This window comes from Anabrus simplex, chromosome 7, assembly GCF_040414725.1.
Source record: "Anabrus simplex isolate iqAnaSimp1 chromosome 7, ASM4041472v1, whole genome shotgun sequence".
Taxonomy (NCBI): Eukaryota; Metazoa; Arthropoda; class Insecta; order Orthoptera; family Tettigoniidae; genus Anabrus; species Anabrus simplex.
This window is the reverse complement of record NC_090271.1, coordinates 115942750-115965000: the sequence shown is the minus strand read 5'-3', so window position 1 is coordinate 115965000 and position 22251 is coordinate 115942750. Positions and strand designations below refer to the sequence as shown.

Below are 22251 nucleotides of genomic sequence, written 5' to 3'. Positions count from 1 at the left end.
TATAAAAGAAACCCCTTCCACCTATTTTACACATTCTGTCTGTTGGTCTGAACGGTGAAACCCATGTCACTCGTCTGCAAGAAAGTGCGTTTTGTTCTCAAAGTAACTTGTTACATACTCGTGTCAGTGGTTCAAGTAGAATATTAAGTGGAAGGTGATAGAAATTTTCCTGAACTGTCACCGATGAAAACTTTGAAGGTTTAGAGATTTGGTTAAAATACGTAGCTGAACTTATCTCTGTATTACAATTGTATGCGTTTGATATTTGTCAAAGGGAAGTCTGGAGGCTGGCCGCGAGGTCTGATTTTCTTATCTGTTTGGAACACCTGGCCAGCAGTAGCTTGAACGATGGCAGAGCCCTGGAAAACAGTGACAGTCGCCATTTGAGAAGCGTGCTCGTCGCATGTTATACGCGAAGAAAGAGCGGTGTTTGCGGTGTTAATCGACACCTAGTGTAAAAATCTGTGTAGCTTAAGTTATATATATGTAAGAAGATGATATCAAATGTAGCCATTGAAGGATAAGCATGAGGCCAGCTGGCTAAATGTAGCCGGAATCTCCAAGACGACTATGATTACAGGCCTGTGACTATATTTTTATCAAAGTTGTAGTTAGAATTCCTTTGTCCAAACAAATTTTCAGTGCGTGTGTCGAATTGATATTTAATAATGATCAGGCGAATGTATTACATCTCTGGTCGTCTTGTGCAACTCTTCAGCGCTGTAAAATTCACATCGAGAACCTATAAAATGCGACGTTTAAATAATGTGTTAATATTCTTTGAGATATTGTTCAAACTGAGTAAAATCAGGAAGGTGACAACGATAATGTAGTCGTGGTGAATGGATTAATTTCGAATATCGTACGAGTTCAGACATTTTTTTGGAATAATAATAATAATAATAATAATAATAATAATAATACCCGTGTGGAGATTTACCGGTTACCTCCATCGGGCGCGTCCCATTGGAATTGGGGAAGCTCGCTGGTTCTGTCTCCAGCAGAGTCACAGGGTAGTAGGGAAATAAAATATGACCGTGAAAAAAAAGGTCCCTTGCCAGGGTTACGGCGAAGAGTGGTAAATGACCAGAAGCCAGAAAACATCTTGAGGCAAACTCTAGGGCTAACAACCCTAGTTGTAAAAGGATGGGTTCTCGTCCAAAGCAAAGTCAAGTCAAAAAGCATGATGGCACAACATTTCAAGAAACATACCCCAGGGGTAAATCTTCGGATAAATCCCTCGACGTGAACGCCACGGCGCACGAGTCTCGTTCGGATTCTGGGGGAGACCCGACATCATGCAAGAGACGAGTCGGAGCGTCTCGGTGTACCCCGAAGAATCAAAAACTCAGGCCAAAATCTAAAACCTTTCTAGCAACTTTCAACATAAATTCACTTACACAAACTGGCAAGCTGAAAACCCTCACCAAAGCTCTTCACTAAAATCAGATATCCATAATGGCCCTACAGGAAACAAGGTACCCAGATGAAGAGATTTTTGAATCCGAAGGCTACCAATTTTTCAAGAGCAAAGAGCAAAGAGGAATCCTAAATGGAGCTGTGATGCTTGGAGCCGCATTTGCTGTTAGAACCAAGATCCTTAAATCGGTTGCAAATTTCGAACCTGTGAATGACAGATTGTCTATACTCACAATTAAATGCGCGAACAAAACCTATGCCCTAGTTAACGCACATGCTCCTAGAAACGATAAGAACAAGTCCGATCCAGACGAAGTTGATAATTTCTGGGACCTACTGGATGAAAAATTAAACAAAATCCCCAAACACCATGTCGAGCTTCTTTGGGTGACTTCAATGCCCAACTAGGTCGTGAACAGAAGTACAAGAAAGTTATAGGAAATTACCCTGCTCACAAAAGAACCAATCCCAACGGCAAAAGATTGGTGTCCATTTGGGAAAATCACAACCAGCAGGTCATGTCGACCCACTTTCGCCATCTACCCAGAAAGCAAATGACTTGGCGTTCTCCCGTCCAAGCTCTCGGAGAGTTCCAAATTGATCATGTTGCAATCTCCAGGAGAAACAGCCCTGAGATTATGAATGTCAAGGTAAAGAAAGGCATCAATGTGGCCTCAGATCATTACATGTCTCTTATCAAATTCAAACCAATTCCCGCAAACACAAGGAAGACAACCAAACAGATCACACGCTTCGACAACGATAAACTTCGGCAAAGAGTCGAGGAGTTCCAGGAGAAGGCTAGAACAAATGACTGTGACTTTAACAACGCCAAAAGTCTCCTTGTTGAGGCCGCCAAAGACGTTGCAGAAATCAAGAGACGAAACGAGCATGCCTGGTGGAATGGTACCTGCGAATCAGTCCTCCAAGAAAGACTCAATGCGTGGAAACAGTACTACTCTACGAAATAAGAAAATGATTGGGAAACTTACAAAACCCAACATGCCCAAGCAGCTAGGGTTTTCAGAACTGAGAAACGTTTTTCGTATTGAAAAGATAGAACAAAACTTTAGGAAGAATGAAAGCAGAGAGTACTACAGAGCCTTCAAACGCAAACTCACTGGCTATAAACCACCATCTCTATGCTTTGAGCGAAAGAACGGCACACTGGCGACGTCAACTGAAGAAAATTGCAGCATTCTGGCAGATTACTTCAAGAATTTACTTAATTGTTCTAAACCGCAAAGCGCCATTGAGACCAAGGAACCCTTACTCAGGTACCCTGATTCCAGACCACCCGACAGAGATGAAATCAAGCGCCACATTGCCCGTCTCAAAAATAACAAAGCGCCGGGGGGAAGACTCAGTAGTAGCAGAAGTATAGAAATATGCCCCAGAGGAATCACTTGATATCTTGCAAAAGCAAATAGAAGAAATTTGGAACAATGAGACCCTACCCGAAGATTGGAAAATAGCTTTGATCCATCCACTACACAAAAAAGGCAGCATGAAGAACATCAACAACTACAGAGGAATATCTTTGCTACCCGTGACTTACAAAATTCTATCACTTGCCATCCTGGAGCGTTTGGAAGCACAAGTCGAACATCAAATAGGTGAATACCAAGGAGGGTTGAGAAAAGGTCGCTCATCAGCTGAACAGATCCAAAATCTGAAAACGATCATCAGATATTGTACACTAAGGTCCAAGCAGTATGTGTCTGTCTTTGTGGACTTCAAGAAAGCGTACGACTCCATTGACCGGGAAGTCCTGCTAAACATCTTAAATGAATTTGGAGTTGATTTGAAACTGCTGGCATTAATTAGAGCCACCCTGACCGATACAAAATCCAAGGTGAAGTTCCACGGATGTCTCTCGCATTCCTTTGACATCAAAACAGGAGTCCGACAAGGTGATGGTCTATCCCCGATACTCTTCAACTGTGTTGTTGAAAAGATCATCAGAACATGGCGGGTGAGATTACAGGAAACCAACTACAGTCCATTGAGAATAGGAACCAAATAAAAGGGGATCGCAACGGACTGCTTAGCATTTGCCGATGATATTGCGGTTCTCTCAAAAGACATGGAAACCGCTAGAGCTGAAGTTGAGATTTTAAAGAAAATTGCCTAACAAAAAGGTTTGCAGATATCGTTTGAGAAAACAGAAGTAATGACTAACATCAAAGAGGCTCCACCAAAACTCCATGCAAAATACGGGGACATCACCAGAGTGGACAAATTGATATACCTGTTTGAGATAATCATGAAAAGTGGACTGGACAAAGAAGCACTTCAGGAGCGAGTACGCAAACTGGAAATAGCCTACCAAACATCCCGCACAATCTACAACAAAAAATGCCTTTCCCAAAAACACTAAGATACGTCACCATGAAACAGTTCTGAAGCCAGTAGTTCTATATGCAGCCGAAACCCTGTCTCTAAATGCCAACAAAGGTCTCCTTGAAGAACTGGAGAAAAGAGAACCCAAAATTATGAGAGGAATCTTGGGATCAAAGTACAGAAATGGAATCCATCAAAAGAGATCCAACAAGGAAGTCTACATCAAAATAGAGAAAATTACCGACACGATCAGGGAAAGAAGGGCACGATTTTACGGTCATCTGAAAAGAATGGACGGAAGAAAGTTAACTAAAGAAACCTTTCACTTTTTTATTCAAAACCCTAAACCACAATTCCCTGGTTTAGAAATACCAAAGAAGACCTGCAAATGCTACATATCTCAGATGAAGACGCCCTTAACAGAGATCTCTTAAGCAAGAAAATATTGACGAACGGGCTAAACCGTGACGAGCAACCGAAGAGAAGACACGGTGCCCCTTGGACAGAGGAGCGTAAGCAGGCCCACTCACAAAGAATGAGGGAAATCTGGGCCCTAAAGAAGGCCAAGTTCTGTGTCAAATGCAACAAGACTTAACGTGGTCCTTGATGGCCCCAGCGAATTACATATAATAATAATAATAATAATAATAATAATAATAATAATAATAATAATAATAATAATAATAATAATAATAATAATAATAATAATAATAATAATAATAATAATAATAATAATAATAATAATAATAATAATAATAATAATAATAATAATAATATTTACCGCAGGATAAAATTTTCTATGTTAAAAGTGTATTTTACAAATATGTTCAGTAAAATTTACGGTCATCTCGAAATCCAGTGTGGTCTGATAAAGTTATGTTTTTTCATGGGAAGTTAATTTTTGTGACATCGTGTATGTCGGTGATATAGGAAATCACGGTGTGTTGTTGTATTCCTGAGGTCCGAAAGTTGTAGTAAAATAAATGAAAAAGGCTTCTTATAAAAGTTGTTTGTCACGGGAGGATTGAGTAAATAAGTTTTGGAACAGGAAGAGATGGATTGTGCCGGAATGATATGTTGAGATAATAGTTGTATAGATGTTGAAGGCAGAGGAAGCCTGTATTTCATGTATGATGCCGCCGTGAGAGGTGATGAAGATGAATTTTTGAGACAGGCTATATTTGTTGATGGCGAAGAATTTTTGAGACAGGCTGTATATTAATTGTGATATTTCTGAGGCAGGCTGTAGTGGTATTCCGCTAACAATCCGGAACAGCTGACCGGTGAAGATTGGTTCGAAATGATTGCTCTCTGACGCACATTATGATTTCAAGTTTTAATCCCCCAGTGAAAAACAATTTATGTAGAATATTGTAGCTCTTGGCAGTTAAGTCCAAGTGATGATTATGTAAAGTCAGCATAATGAACATTATAGGCGACCTCAAGCGTAGAAGAGCATTCTAAATACACGGTTGGTGTTATTTGACTGTAATAACAAATTTCCACTCAGAGAAATTCATAATTATGAGATGATAATTTATCATTAAATCGGAAACATTGTGGGATGAAATATTGGACATCATTAAAGCGGTAGTTTGGCTGTGTAGATTCATTAAATTTCGCTTCACTGGATAGTTATGGATACGATTTGTCTGGAATAGTGAGATGGTAGGCGATTTGTTAGCCTCATCCTAGAATTACAGTGTGGATTTTTGCGATGGTGATGATTACGGTTTTGGCGATATTCACGTATTGTTAGACGTGTGCTGAAAGTCCTTATTAATTTTCCAAACTTCATTGCGTATGTCGAGATCGTGTTTGAGTTGTGGATTGTTGGCCACGCGTTATTAATTTTCAATTTCACGTTTTATTTAACAAGATAGGGACTCAGTTGCATTTCCCGACTTGCGTTCATTCTGTGGCAAGATTAGTACTATTAGTTTTGACCAGGTTTACAGCTAAAGTATCTAAGAGTATGTTTGAAGTTACGATTTCACCTGACATTCTACAGGAAGCGTAGACAACCCAATTTCCGCTCGACAATAGATTTAGGACTTCACATGTTATCCTAGGAGTATACTGATGATGAGACGTCGCAGTTCACGCTCAACGATAGGTTTAGGAAGGTGTGTGTATGTACATAGAGGTTAGTGTTAGGATGTGTATACATTAGGTAGGCCCAACGATAGGTTTAGCGTGTCGGCTGTAGATACTCAAGTCTTATATTAGATGTTGCTGCGAAGTGACTTGATCGATGGTAGTGTCTACAGTACTGTATGCAATGCGAAGAGTGTTAGCTAAGGATTATTGAGGCCATGTCTTGGCACAGCCCTTACTAGCTGGAAGGTGTTTACTTAAGATTATGGAACCACTAGTGGCATGAACGTGACGATTGTCCAATATTGGGTACTGAGCTAACTGTGATTGAATATTTATTGCAGTGTGCCACGCGTGTTTGAGTTCATTGAAATTCAGTATTTTATTTTAGTTACGGACTTAATTGTTTTGTCGTTCTGACGTCCGATTGCTTTGCTAGTGTGCGTGTTGACACTCAGCTTATTTGTCTGAGACTTGAGACTTGAGACGTCCGATTGCTTTGCTAGTGTGCGTGTTGACACTCAGCTTATTTGTCTGAGACTTGAGTTACGAATGCGGGTTCGATTCGTCAGCCGGAAATATATTTTTACTTTCAAATTTTGTCGTTCTTTCATTTTTATAATAGTTGATTGTGGTCGATTAATAACTATGTAGTTGGTTTGTTGGGACAAACAATTAGTAGATGGATCTGTAATGGTGGTCGTTGTTGTAAAGGAAATAATTCTTAGATGTTTTATTTTACCACGTGGACTTGTAATTTTATTAAACTTAACGCAATCGTTTATAAACTGAAAGTTGGTTTTATAATAATATTTTCCAAGTGATTTTTCCACTTTTTATTTAACTTCGGTGTTTGGCATTTCTTCTAAATGCGTGATGAATAAGTGTTTCCTGCATTTCGCAGTTTTATTCCTTCAGAACGACGTAACGTAAGATCCTCTCGGATCGTGTTGTTGTTGGTTCCTTCTGAACAGCTGTTTGGGTGATGCACGTTTTAGCATCTGGATTATCGTATAACTTTAGGGTGTCACGAGATGACAATGCATGGTGGAATTTTATTTTTCGTTGTGAATACTGCTGTTAACTTGTACTGAACACCATGCTTTCCAGTAGTCTTTCGTAACCTATCCAAAGCAACTGATAGTCAATTTGGTTCGATTAAGGGTCCATTTGGCGGCTGTTCCCATATCCGACAGGGTATTTGACTGGTGGATAACTTTAATTAAGAGTAAATCTGGAATTCTACTTGTTGAAGGTCAGATTTTCCACGGATCGTGTGGATTAATTCTCAGTTATCGTTTGGATCCATAGGTGCCCGATTTTCAGGTTACTTTTCATTATTTTAGTGTTCGCTGTCCACTAACCTGTGATATTTCTACTTTTCTCCGAAGAAATTTCTTCGATACTGTAACTAATAAAACTAACGCCATGCAATGTGACTGCGTTTGTAACATTAAATAACTTTTTCTTGATCAATGCTTTTATCTAATATTTCTTTTCTGTATTTAATTGATTCAATAAACGTTAGTAAGCACATATTTGCTCCTCATTTCAAGTAGTTAGGCTCTCTTCTGAACCCCATCGTTTGGTTAAAATCGTGACCGAAATATTCCCGATACGACCCCAAGATTTAAGCGTTCGATATTGCTCTAATGCAGCAACTGTGGCCGACCATCGATGGAATGGTAAGTTCAAGGGTTCAGCATGATGGGGTCCCCACTCCCAAAGTGATTTATTAATGAGTGATAAATGCTATGAAATGAGAATGGAGAGTGTTGCTGGAATGAATGATGACAGGGAAAACCGGAGTAACCGGAGAAAAACCTGTCCCGCCTCCGCTTTGTCCAGCACAAATATCACATGGAGTGACCGGGATTTGACCCACGGTATCCAGCGGTGAGAGGCCGACGCTCTGCCGTCTGAGCCACGGAGGCTCCATTGTGAGATGTAAATTAATCTGTGCGTTGTTACTAACATAAGCACCCAGCTTTTGAGAAATAATTAACAACTGAACCTGAGGCCCTCTGAACCTATGTTAAATACGATGACTATCAAGCAAAAGAGGCGGACAACGTTGATGATGATGACGATGATGGTGGTTATTATTATTACTATTATTATTATTATTATTATTATTATTATTATTATTATTATTAGAAGTCAGCCCTGTGGGGTAAAAGTAGTTACCTGGAGGCTCCGGGTTCGATACCCTGCATTTCTAACGATTACTTTATCTTGTTCCTTCCCTTCCCTTGCACTCTTTACAGGTCTATATTTTCTCGAAAGAGTGGTGTCCTACTAACAGCTTGCTTCCAGGAACCTACTGCATGTCTTCGGCGTAGTGAGTCGCTTCTTGCAGGTTCCCTCTGGTGAGGCAATTGAATTGGACCATCCATCGCAACGGTGGGACCATACTCACTTATTCTCGGCAAAAGAGTTTTATTGCCGCATTGTCATTTGCATGGTTAAAAGAATAGTTTTTGGCTTTTGTAAAGCTATTGTAAGAACGAAAGGGGCGATTTTGTATCACAACAGAATAATAGGGGTTCACCAAACTCGTTCGTACTGTTTGAGTTGTCTTTGGCTCAGAGAGAAAATCTGGTGCCCGTTGCATTTTCCAGGACCTCTTCGTCAAATTTCGCAGCTATCTTATTAGACACCTTCTGGACAGAAATGTTAAACGTATTTGAAGATATCAACAGCACGTTGAAGATCTTCATTCGTTTGTATTCGGACACCTTGAGGGAGAAATCTTCTCTGTACCTCGTTCTTAGCCTCTTGGGCCTCCATGCTTAGTTCACTGGGGACTAAACCATTGTGGAGTGTCCCTCTATAAACGAATAGTGTCTTTTAATCAAGCGTTCAGTGTTTGGAAAGCCGGGATTTACTTACTGTCAACTTTTAAGCCGCTGATATTTCAAATTTAAAGAAAGGACATATGTCCAGCCATTGTTTCCGGTATAACGTGTGAAATAAACATGAATGTCACGGACCCCTTATCACTTTTTTGGCACATTGTTTTCATGTACCTGTAGATTAATGGCACCTGATATCATTGACAGGAGAGAGCAATATAAATTCCGATAACTGGACACAAATGTAACGCGAGGTAATGACATGTTTCATCTGCTGGCGATTCAGGCGATTGTGTTGCCGCTGGTTGAAGAACCACCAATGTCTTCAGTCAGCTTGTGGGTGAAAGTATAAGAGTGCACACTTCCCCTTCTATACGCTATGGCATAACTGTTAAAGGGTTTTAAATAATGTCCTATAAGTGGCAGCACCACGCATAGGAGCATACACCATCAAACTTCCAATGTAACAATAGCGAACCCATTTCGGTTATGCCCAAAAGAAGAATAGCGCCCTATCATTCGGCTTTTGAGTAGTCTAGCGAAGATGTGAAACCTACTGAAATTGATGGACGAATGTCGACTGAATATGGTGATGCACGCTTGTCACAGAAGCAACATGACAGTGCTCGTGCCCATACTGCCCGTGCATCATTTGTGGCTATTCAGATCATTTTGAGTATTTTTCATATCAACCGTATTTACCAGACCAGGACCTAATCAATTACCACAAGCCAAGTAGGCATTCGGGAGAAACACATTCCGTTTGGATAAATACTAAACATGATGGTGGTGCATGAATGTCTGCGTAGACAGCCAAATGATTCTTTTTTCTAGGGGAAGCAATGCATTCCCTAACCCTTTCAGACCGAGTACGCACAATTGTGCGGGTTCGTATTTTAGTTATCCCTGACCGTATTTGATGTTTTTTCGGCGCTACACTGGACTGCAGTGATTGTGCAGGACACGTGGCGTGTATTTCAATTGATTTTAGTATGCGCTTGATCGCCAGGGCGAAGGAAGAAGAGTTTAAAAAGCACAGTTGATCGGCGAGATGGCAGGAAGCAGTAGTGCCGAAAGTAAGTATTTATTTACTGCGTTTATATTAATCTAGAAGCTTTACTGAATACCGGAATATATTCAATGAAGTGTGTATATTGGTTAGTGAACGTAAATTTTGAAGCTACACCATCGTACGTGATACAACGAGGTTTTGAATTTTGATACGCACAATTGTGTGGGTCCTGTTTTTCGGATGTTAGTTTTTATTTTGTAAAATAAACTATTAATATGTGTATTGAGGAGCATTTTAGTCAGTTCTTGACGTACAAACAAACATTCACACCTCCAGTTTCCTTTCAGGTCTGAAAGGGCTAAGCTGTGGAAGAATTGAGGGCCACCGATGGGAAATAATGGAAGTGCCAGAAACATTATTTTGAGTAAACAGCCTTTGAAGTGCATGTTTACTACAGATAATACGTTTTATATAATTACATAACGATATTAAGCTTGTATAAATTTCATTTATTTAATTAAATGGATCATAAATTAGAAAATGCATGAGTGATAGCACATTGACACAATAGACAGCACAGAATAACTGCAGCGCGAGACGCTGGCACATTCGCCGCAAAACTCAGCTGGGCACATTGGACTGTGGGTGTACCTGTTGAACTTCCTACCAACTAAACGAACGTTCTCAGGCGCATGCACAAGTTACCACCATATGAGACATGGCTAATACATCCCCCTTTTACAAAAAATAAAAAATAAAAAAAAGACAAAACACATATTTTGGCACTTTCATACTTTTCCACGTTTGATCTTCAATTATATGTAATATCACGGATAATACGTAGAAAAATTATACAACTGTGTTCTATTTAATGAAATAAATTGAGGAAGTAATGTAATTGTATATGTCGGGGTCAAGACCGCAAGTTTTGAGGTAAAACGTGTACCACAGGATGGATATTGCTGAAATAAAGTATCTTGTAAGGATGAGTTAAAAATTAATCTTATCGTCGACGTGTTATTTCATACTTCTAAACAAATTCACACATCGTTATTAAAAATGTTCCAAAACATTTCCGCCACTGAGGTGGTAGGTGTGTTTGCTTAGTGCTCCAGCAGCCCGGATTTCGCCTCACTAGGCTCGGCCGCATTAACTGATGTTCAACAATGGTGCCTTTGGACTTTTTAGAATTCTGGCAAACCGTTCTTTTCTTCTGATACATTGTCGATAAGATGAAGCCATTTATTGTCCATTTTTTGACATATTATGTAAGATTTTTTGACTCGTCGTCACATATCCGTCTTAGTATGACTAGTAGCAGAGTTCCGTGCGTTATTATATAGTCACCAATTTCCCACACTACCAGTCGGCGGTATTCTTTAGAGTGTAATAAAGGTGTTCAAATGTCAGTACTCCACTTCCTGTATTACCGCATGTTCGGAAGACATTACACTTACGAAATGACCTCCGTATTTACGAACAGTTTCGTAAAATAATCAAGAAAGCTGAATTTACAGATTAATGAAGGAAAAACTATGTACATGCCCGTAACCAAGAAAGACTACCCTAGTGTAATTACATTCATAGATTGGCTCGTATAAGTTTGATATTTCGTGTAGCTTACCTACCTTGGATCAGAGGTTAATTCCAAAATTTATGTTAGTTCTGAAATCCCAAAACATATACTGTCTGCGAGCAGGTGTTGTGATTGCCTCAGAAAACATCTGAAGTCTAAGCTGTTTTTAGAGAAACTAAAGTTCTAATGTATATTTTAGTAAAACATGTATTATCATATGTTGGTGAGACCTGGACATTCCAAAAATATGATGAAAGGCAGCTTGGAATATTTTAAAGAAGGATTTTGAAGCAAATTTTGGGACACGTAGAGGAGAACGGTGTCTAGAAAAGAAGATATTATCATGAATTGTATGATTTGTATAAGGACTGAACATTGTGAACTGCCAAAAGATCATTAGGTTGCAATGGGCAGGACATGTGCTATGTGATAATGAGAGAAAAAATATAGAATATATTTAATGCAATGACAAAAGGAACCAGGAAATTTGGAAGATCTGCGCCAAGGTAGAAAGAAGGTGTGAGAAGTGATGTAAAGGTAATTGGAATCAAGAATTATGGGGAAAACTTCTTCAGAAGGCCAAGGCCCACGGAAGCCTATCCTGCCAGTGATAATGATGAATTACGAGCGGTACAAATTAGTGTTATGCAAAACACGCTCTATGGTCGGTTCATATTTGTCGAGCATGACCATGACCGAGCTTTGGTTCTCAAAGGCGGGGCGAGCTACTGTATGTTCGTTAGGTCTTGCCCCCTTGATACTCGCTCCTTCATGCGATATCTCAGTTACGGGTGGATGTGTTCCCCTTCGTCCACCCTTCTTTCTATTAATGGGGGAAGGATGTGATAACACATCAACAATGTCTACTTCGTCAAAATTAGCACAGACATTAATCGGATCGTGCCCTAATTCTTTAAAGTCTTCCCCGGCAACAGTGTTGAATGGTTAGGAATTTTTGGCACACATGAAAACACACGCTTTGTATTGTCGAGCAATGCATTTGCAAGCGAGTTTATTTTTAAGGTGTTGTACTGTATTTATATGTTAACAGTGCATTGCATGTTTCACATGATATTCTTCAGTGACCACAAACAGGAACGTCTTCCAAATATCAGAAGTAAGCCCATCTCTCTTGAATACTTTATATTTACTGTTTTGAAGTTTAGCCACAACGCTGTCTGTCGATACACATGGCAGGGTAAACTTCCGCTCAAAAATAATGGTTAACTCAACAATTCATCATCCTTTCTTTACCGCCAGATTACAGACTTTCGCTCTTTGTACACAAAGGCTTACTCATCTCTGGATGAACCATATTGCTTGCAACGTCAGTAAAACAAACTAGTGCATCCTCCCTAGTCAGCAAACTTCACATCAAACATGCCCTGTCAAACGCATCAGAGTAAACTCGGGCATTTCAGATTACACGATCCACTCGTGCGTGATGTCGGTTGCATATGAAGCAAGGCACATCTTGCACCGTCTTCGTTACCCGTCTCAAGTTCGAACAATGCACGCCACTGGTACAAATGGAATATAGGTAGGGAATAATCTAGAGGAAATAATACAAGTGACTGAAAACTTACTTCTTCATTCATGGTGGCAACTGATGTCATGAGCAGTTCATCGGAGCTGATGTTGCGCAGAAAATCCACCAGGTCCTGACTAGACTCTCCAGTGAAACCCAACACTTTTCCAACGAGGAAAGCATTCTTCCTGGGTTTACCTGCTATGGCCCAAGCACAGGATGTTGAGCCACTTTGACCAATGGCACCGTGAAATAGTCCTGGAAAACATAATCATAAACTAATGTTAATTTATCCTCGCATTTCTCTTCACAGCGTTGTTATTAGAGTCATAATTTCTTAGTACCATGAAAGGCTGAGGCAATTTTAGAAAATAATATTACATGCATGTGAGTTCTGCCTAAACTACTATCTCTGTAGGTGTAATACATTGCCACCCCCCCCCCCCCGGATCTCTATATAATGAATCTATACCTCGCAAAATTAGCCGAATATTTAAAGGGCACAACGAGGACCTTCCGTGCGGCAATCCATGCCGTATGATGTTGACACTGAAATTATATCTGGTGGCCAATTATGTGTTTATCCGACGAAAGTAATTAAAGCTCTTCTATGGATCAATAGAGATCTGGTTCCTCTGGCATCTAGTAGCGTAAATCAGAACTCAAAATTGTTAAGTATGTAATCTATATGACGTTATATTAATATACATGCAAACGATTGCTGATTTTATGCTATTATTATTATTATTATTATTATTGTTACGGAGTTATCCGTGGAAGTCAGAGGTAAAAGAAGGTGCGAGCTGGAATGGGTCTAACTACAAGTCCGAAAGATGAATTAAAATTTCAATAAGGTTATATTTTCAAAACTTAACAATGGTGACATAGACTTTTGAGCGTACAATAAATAACAACAAGTTAAACTAAGTACACAATTAGAGAAAATTTAACCAGTTTCCACCAAAGAAAGTCAGGTACAATGCCACTTCACAAGAAAAGCACCAGTTAAGTGGTCTTTACAATTCTGGGCAACCGGCCCAAATTCATCAATTCTTGAGCTCTCAGCTCACAATCACAAAATATCAAAGGGCAAAAAACCCTTACTTACCTGGAGCTCTTGCTACCGCTTCATAATACCAAAAGAGCGGACCTCCTCTCAATTTTACAAGCCTATCAAAGGCCATAACAAACTTCACTTCTATCTGCACTCAAGGCACACAAAGAAACAGGGGTATTTAATACCCAACCTACAGTGCCTTAGCATGAATAAAACAAAACATCAGGTTAATTTAAATGGCCCAAAACAAAACGGATGGAGGCGAGAATTGCACTCCTAAATCCACCTTTAAAACCTAAGTGGCTCTAGGCCGATACACAGGGGCAAATCCCAAGCTAGGGAGGTGACTCGTATGAGAAGACTTTAATACATTAAGGAAGAGAAGAAACGGTTATGAAAACGTAGTCACCTCAATTTCAAAATGAGGGGGAGCTCGAGAGGGAGAAGCACTCTCTATCCCCGCATTAAAGTTCAAGAAAACTGAAGTTTACCAGGAAAAGGGTTTACATGTTTAATAGGTTATATATTAAAGGTTTCGAACCCTCCCCGACAGTTAGACTGCTGAGCTAGCAAGAAATAAAGTTGTTAAAAGGCCATTACCTTGTTGAAGATCTGCTGTCTTAAGAACGAGGCGCTTCCCGCCCCCTGCTACATATTCACACACTGAGTTAGATGTTATACTAGTGGCCCCGAGACAAGAAAATCAGCAGTTTTCATACCCTCGTGGAAAATTAGAGACCTTTTAAGAATTAGTAGACACATCCCCTCAATTTTTATTGGAAGACTATGAATTACACATGGAAATTTGAAGAAGAAAGCTATGATTGGAGGAAAATTAATTATAGACATTACCGATTGGTTAAATTTAAAACAGGCGGAAAGAAAGAGTTAATATTACCAACCCATAAACCACAGAACAAAATTTAGTAAAGACAAAACTTATGAATACAAAATTTCTTCAAGATAGTTCATTCCATTGCACCAGAGTGTATTATCATAGTTTTTGGTAGAGACATCTGTTAGAGAATGTCCACACTTCTTGATCACTGAAAAACAAAAGTAAATCAAAAACACTCAGTGACATCTTCTGATAAACCGTAGAGTTACTTCATTTGTTAAAGTTCCGGGTTTCTCCAGTAGAGAAGTTCCAATTGGCGCAAGATTTGAACCTGCGTCGTAGAGGTGTACCGCCCGGTACAATTATTATTATTATTATTATTATTATTATTATTATTATTATTATTATTATTATTATTACTATTATTATTATTATTATTATTATTATTATTATTATTATTATTATTATTATTTGCTAGGGGATTTACGTCGCACCGACACAGATAGGTCTTATGGCGACGATGGGATAGGAAAGGCCTAGGAGTTGGAAGGAAGCGGCCGTGGCCTTAATTAAGGTACAGCCCCAGCATTTGCCTGGTGTGAAAATGGGAAACCACGGAAAACCATCTTCAGGGCTGCCGATAGTGGGATTCGAACCTACTATCTCCCGGATTCAAGCTCACAGCCACGCGCCTCTACGCGCACGGCCAACTCGCCCGGTATTATTATTATTATTATTATTATTATTATTATTATTATTATTATTATTAATATTCGTCTTATCAAATTAATTTAGAACTATTTAATGCCATATTATGTAACTCTACACATTTTTCGAAGCTTGTTTTGCATCAGGAATCGCTGTATTCTTTCTTTTGAAGCCTCCTTCTTTCCTCCGTGCATCCTCTGTACTGGTTCATATCTTCGTGCATGCCTTTGAAGTTCTTGACTTGTTATCTGTATCGTGCTCGATCGGTCATGTCTTTTCACCTGAGATACTGCCGAAGTCCTCTGACTTCCTGAAACTACTTAGCTGAAACTTTCGTACCATTGTCCAGTAGTTCGAACATCTTCTGTGTCAGCCGCTTTTCATCCATTCTAACAGATAATCATAGAACTCCAGTCTTCATTTTATTATTGACAAAGTAAGTCCCTCGTTTCCCTGATACAATTTTCCACTTCTTAATTTCTATTATCTATCCACCAATTGAGCTATGGTGGCCTAGGCCATCGTTGTTCTGTTTGAAAGGATCTGAGCTACAGGTCTGGCACTACTGCTAGCACACTGTAGAGTGCGTTTAAGTCGCCCGTTGTGGGGCATGTCAATGAATATTGAATTTTCACGACCGCATTGTAATGGAAACAGACTTTCAACGTATTAGGTCGTGTTACGTACATGTAGTACGTGTTGAAGAGATGTTAAGTACTGGTGTCCCGCTGGCCATTTTTGTTCTGTACTTAACATCTCTTCAACACGTACTACATGTACGTAACACGACCTAATACGTTGAAAGTCTGTTTCGATTACAATGCGGTCGTGAAAATTCAATATTCATCAGATTAGCTTGTCTTAAAATAGCTCTTTCCCCATACAGATTGAGTGTTTTACGGAGATCAGAGACAATATTCTATTCCTTGTACAGGCTGTGTGTTCTACGGACGACAGATACCAGAGAGCATACGTTTCACTAGATTTCATCAAGGAAATACCACCAAAGTACCTGAAGCTGTTCAATCTTTCAGTATTTCAATATTCAGTTATTCTTCTTCTTCTTCTTCTTCTTCTTCTTCTTCTTCTTATTATTATTATTATTATTATTATTATTATTATTATTATTATTATTATTACTAATATTCAAAATTAAAGTCAACATTACGTTTGTGCTTTGAGTTGTTCACTCTCTTTGATTTACTGTTTAACGCGGGTGGAATGATACATTATACGATAGAATACCCTTCTCCTCCAGCTCCGGATCACCAGAAACTGAGCACAGGGTATTTACTTTATTGGGAATTAAGTATATACATTTTTCAGCCAAAATAAAGCAAAACTAGTAAACCAACAAACGAGCGAACAAACCTAATTAGAAACGAATACACAGCGGAGTACATATCAATGGCCTGAAAATGAAAGTCCACAGCCTGTTTCCGGTCATTCTCTAGGGCAATGATTAATGAACATGATTAATGTATATTTTCTAATTGGTAGTAGTTCTTGTCATGGAGCCTCCGTGGCTCAGGTGGCAGCGCGTCGGCTTCTCAACACTTGTTTCCGTAGTTCAAATCTCGGTCACTCCATGTGAGATTTGTGCTGGATAAAGCGGAGGCGGGACAGGTTTTTCTCTGGAAACTCCGGTTTTTTCCCTGTCATATTTCATTCCAGCAACACTCTCCAATATCATGTTATTTCATCTACAATATGCGAAGAACATTGACAAGACTGAAAACAGAAAAAGATACTGAAATTATTATTACTTTCTACCTGACTCACTATTGACTTTGACTCCATAATTTTATCACGAGTCTGAACACTGTTATCCACAGTTTACGACTGACATTAAAATTTGACTGAATGACTGTATGAATGAATGAATGATTTGCCTGATAGGATTGTATTCATGCATGCATGAGTGGATAAACGCGCCTCTCTCCCAATCATGGATAGAAATGATAGAGTAGACCAAGAATTAAGTTGAATTTATGGTATTCTTATATTTGGACTTCTGGTTACGTTTGAAACGGAGACCATTATCCCTAACGTAGCCAGGTAAAATAAACCATCTATCTATTTATATATTTGTCTATTTGTATGTTCATCTACATCTGATATATTATTTGTTCTACTGATTGAAAATACTTTGCATTAAATGTAAATTCATAAGATACTAAGAATTTAGTTTACAGAGAAAATGAAAGCTAAGAAAATACACGCTTCAAATTGCAGGTCCACTTGTCAATTCAAAAATACTTATGTGGTAACATCTTACCTTTAGACATGGGTGATAGCAAATGGTAGTGTATCGAGGAACCACCAGCACTCTCACCAGCAATAGTCACTTGGTTTGGGTCTCCACCAAATGCGGCGATGTTCTGCTGCACCCAACGTAAAGCAAGGACTTGGTCCTTCATTCCAGCGTTGCCCGGTACTACCTCGTCTTCAGTACTCAGGAAGCCTGAAAGGAATGTATGGTACATGGTATCATGGAACTTGGGATTAGTATTCATTGTAGCGTCATTTCGTACTGAAAAACTGAATTCGAAAGACTTATAAATATTGCATACTATAATACAGGGACTCTCAAACGCCCAAAATCTCACGCCTGCAAATCGAGGCGCAAAGACTCCGTGCACTGTGCATCGGTCCGACTCGGCTCAAATCGGCTTGGCTCGGGTGGTGTAGTGTGCTGAGAGCGATGACGCGTTCGCTGATATAAGGCTTGTTTATCAGTGAAATAGATAGGCGCAAGACAACAACATAATAATGGAGCAATCTGTTTCGAAGAAAGAAAGGACTTCCGAAAGCTCATTTCAATCGAACTGGGAACTTTCCTGTTTTTTGTCAGTCATGACGATAAAGCCAAATGCTTGATCCGTGGGACAATACTTATGTGATAATCAAAAAAGATATATTTTCCAATACAAAGGCTTAGCTCAAATTTTACGAGCATTTGTCGAAGGAAGATTTTCCTATGGTGCATCGAGAAGTAGCTAAGATAATTTCTATGTTTCGTTCCATATGCATATGTGAAAGGTACTTTTTCCTTTTTTGACTTGTAGGAAAACTAGATTGCGTGCAAGTAGGCCTATTTCTGACTCTATTTTAAAGAAGGCTCTCAGAATTGCTGTCAGCCTGTCCCTTGTTCCAGACATAAATGGTACCGGTTTCAATGCAAAGATGAAGGAAAAGAAGAGCTAGAGAAGATGAATTGTCTGCTCAAACCAAATTGATAGAGGAGTGTTTTAACGCCGGTAACGTTGTCCCATACAACAGTGTCACCGCTCACCGCACATAAACATTTCGCAGTGAGGGGAGGATCAGCGGGGAAGGTGGAGAAGGTGAAGACAGGCAGAACGGGTGAGACAGGTGTAGGGGAAGTGAAGTGGGGGTTTGCACTCTGGTCAGCCTAGTGAAGTCGTCTCCTGCACCTTGCGCCGTGCAGTGCACGGGCGCATGCACCCTGAGAGGCCGTGCTATAGCGTCTGCGGCAAGATTTCTATTTCTCTTGAGGTGTCTCAATTTTGATGACATAAATGATCGTCCCCAACATACAGAACTGAACAAATTGACTCCCATTAGAGGACTGTTAACAGTGTTGACCAAGAACAGTCAAAATGAAGCGCCATCGGAGAATATGCATGCACTGACGAGTAGCTTGTTACAAAGTACAGTACTTACAGAGGAAATCTGTCAAGAATAGCATTAGGGTGATGCAAGAACCTGGTATACGGGGTGGTCGGAAAGAACGTCAATCAGATATATGAGCATTAGAGTGTTGCTCATACTGATAAAGAACTGAAAAATAAAATTCGGTGTCTTTCACCGTTGTCATTTCATCGGCTGCTCAAGTTATTCAATCATCTCGTTTCGCGCGCGACTTTAAATTGCCTTTGCGAGGCGGTGTTGCTAAATCTGCACGTGGGTTACGACACATTTTCTGAAAACCTTTGTTAACTCAAATATCATAAGATTAGGATTATCTCAAAAATGTGTAATAAATGTACTGGGAATTACATACTCCTAAATATCCTCAACCTGCTAAGGGGTGGTGTCTTCTCGCCACCTAACCATTTATGTAACTGTAGATAGACTAATTATATAAGGATTAATTTAACGCCATTTAGGGGGTCCACACACGAAATATATAAGACACCGCTCCCTATGACTAATCTGAAAGATTTACAGGAAGTAAATGGTCATGAATATTCTCTTTGCTAGTTGCTTTACGTCGCACCGACACAGATAGGTCTTATGGCGACGATGGGACAGGAAAAGGCTAGGAGTGGGAAAGAAGCGGCCGTGGCCTTAATTAAGGTGCAGCCCCAGCATTTTCCTGGTGTGAAAATGGGAAACCACGGAAAACCATTTTCAGGGCTGCCGACAGTGGGCTTCGAACCAACTATCTCCCGAATACTGGATACTGGCCGCACTTAAGCGACTGCAGCTATCGAGCTCGGTTGAATATTCTCTAGGTAGATAATGATAAGATAAAAGTGTGCTTTACTTCCTTGTGTGGGCAGTGTCCTAACAGTAAATGAGCGAATCTTGCCCTTGAAGGGATTAACTCTGACAATTCCGTATTTCCCACCCGTTGTGAAGATCAGCTTTTAAACATTATTTTCTTATAAGATGTCAAGATTAACAATACAACATTCATTATATGAGCTGAGTCAGCTGAAAAATTTATCACAAATAATTCGCTAACCATCAAAGATTTAGCAAATGTTTTCATTTTTGGTTATATTACTAAGAGTTTGATAAATGAACTTGCCATTTCTCCAGGGTGTAAATACCTATTGAGACCACGCTTAAATTTCTTATATTTTTAAGACGGTAAACATTTGACTTTAGTGACAAGTGAATCATATTACTATACAGGGTGAAGCGAAATTCGCAGTGCGACTCTTCACATGCCAACAATAAAAAAATGTATCTCACAAAAGTCGGTCCTGCGAGTATATCAGGCAGAAAAAGGACGTTGAAGAGTGGCAGTTTGACAACACTGTAACCAAATGTACGGTAAGTACCTCTGTCAGCAAAAACTATCCGTGCTGTACAGTTGTTACAGTGGATGGAATATTGGGTTAGCTTTCAGGAGGTGGAGGGTTCGATCCTGGGTTGAGGCGCATGTATCCTATATTTACAACATTTTGTAACGCTGAACACAACAACTACCTTGCTAGGCCTACTGGTAACGTAAGGCCCTAACGAAATGTAATGGACCGGGACGAGGCAAGAATAATAGTTCGAACTAATCTATGAGACTATTGGAGGAGGGTACAAGGAAAAGAGGTTTTACGTCTAGTATATGAAGTGGTGCGAATGAATTCACGCCCACGACGTGGAAAGGGCGTCTTTCAAATCTGACCAATGAAAACGATTGTTCGTTCATTTCTAGGATAGTAGTGTATAAGTGCAAATGGTGTCTTGAAGACCCGCTGCAATCGCTGTTGACGATTAAAATGCCAGATACCATACCACCTGGAATACATTTACGAAATAAAAATATACCCTTCAACGCTGGATCGACCCCTCGACCTCCTGCATGCTAACACAAAACCCTATCCACTGCACGAACTCCACAGCACGGATATTATGTGCTGACAGAGGTAGTTACCCTACATGGGGTTACAATGTTGCCAAATTGCCACTCTTCAACGCCCTGGTTCTGTCTGATATACTAGGAGGATCAACTTTTTTGAGAGACATTTTTTTTATTGCTGGCATGTAAGGAGTCGCGCTGCGACGCCCAAGTGCGCGAATTTCGCTTCACCCTGTATATGTTTTTGGGGTGCTTCCTGAAAATTTCCCTCCTTTATCTTAAACCACAGGGCAAATAAGTTCTTACCAATGCATCTCACTGGTGAAAATATTTTCAGAATCAGGCTGAAGGGAAAATTCCTAATCTACTGCATTATTTTTTGTACAATTTTGCTTTAAGGTACGTCGTACCAACACAGATAATTCTTATGGCGACGACGGAGTAGGAAAGGGAAAAGATTGGGAAGGAAGTGACCATGCCCTTAATTAAGGTACAGCCCGATCATTTACGTGGTGTGAAAATGGGAAAACCGAGCTCGATAGCTGCAGTCGCTTAAGTGCGGCCATTGTCCAATATTCGGAAGATAGTAGGTTCGAACCCCAATGTCGGCAGCCCTGAAAATGGTTTTCCGTGGCCCAATCGACGCGGCCAATTCCTTAGAATATTTTTCATGTACAAATGATACGCATTCTACTTTATTGTACCGGCTGCTTCCCATACATACTTCGCAGTAAGTTGGGCTGCCGCACCTGGTAGGAGCATATAATAGAAAGGAAAAGCAAGATTAGTCACAATACGTACGATTATTGTCGCAAATTTCATCACAACAAATGTTCAAAATAGCCCATCCCCATTCCACACACAGTGCTAGTCGTACTGGTGCTGGTGTGATAGTTGTTGTTGCTGTTGCACGAAGTTTACGCACGAGGTTATCCCTATATGCTGGTAACTGTGGGTAAGTTTCAATCAGTAAATACCCACTAAAATCCGCAGGGTGTAAATCGTTGATTATGGAGGAGTAACCCGGTAACCCAAAACAACTCGAGCGACAACATATGTAATGACCTGTAACCCTCGACCCCCCCCCCCCCCCAATGGCTCAACAGCCCATGGCCTACCAAGCGACCACTGCTCAGCCCGGAGGCCTGCAGATTATGAGGTGCCGTGTGGTCAGCAGGACGAATCTTCTCGGCCGTTATTGTTGGCTTTCTAGACCGGGGCCGCCATTTCACCGTCAAACAGCTCATAAATTGTAATCACGTAGGCT

At 40.0% G+C, this 22251-nt stretch overlaps 1 protein-coding gene across 1 annotated transcript in view; it reads right to left on the bottom strand.

Moving 5' to 3' along the window:
• Positions 1–22251, bottom strand: part of LOC136877730 (esterase FE4) — a 67308-nt gene that overhangs the window by 20049 nt on the left and 25008 nt on the right. The window contains exons 4-5 of the mRNA XM_067151940.2: positions 17712–17897; positions 12889–13088 (exon numbers count right to left, since the gene is read on the bottom strand). Of these exons, the coding sequence (XP_067008041.2) occupies positions 12889–13088; positions 17712–17897 (386 nt within the window). The remainder of the gene's footprint in view (positions 1–12888; positions 13089–17711; positions 17898–22251) is intronic.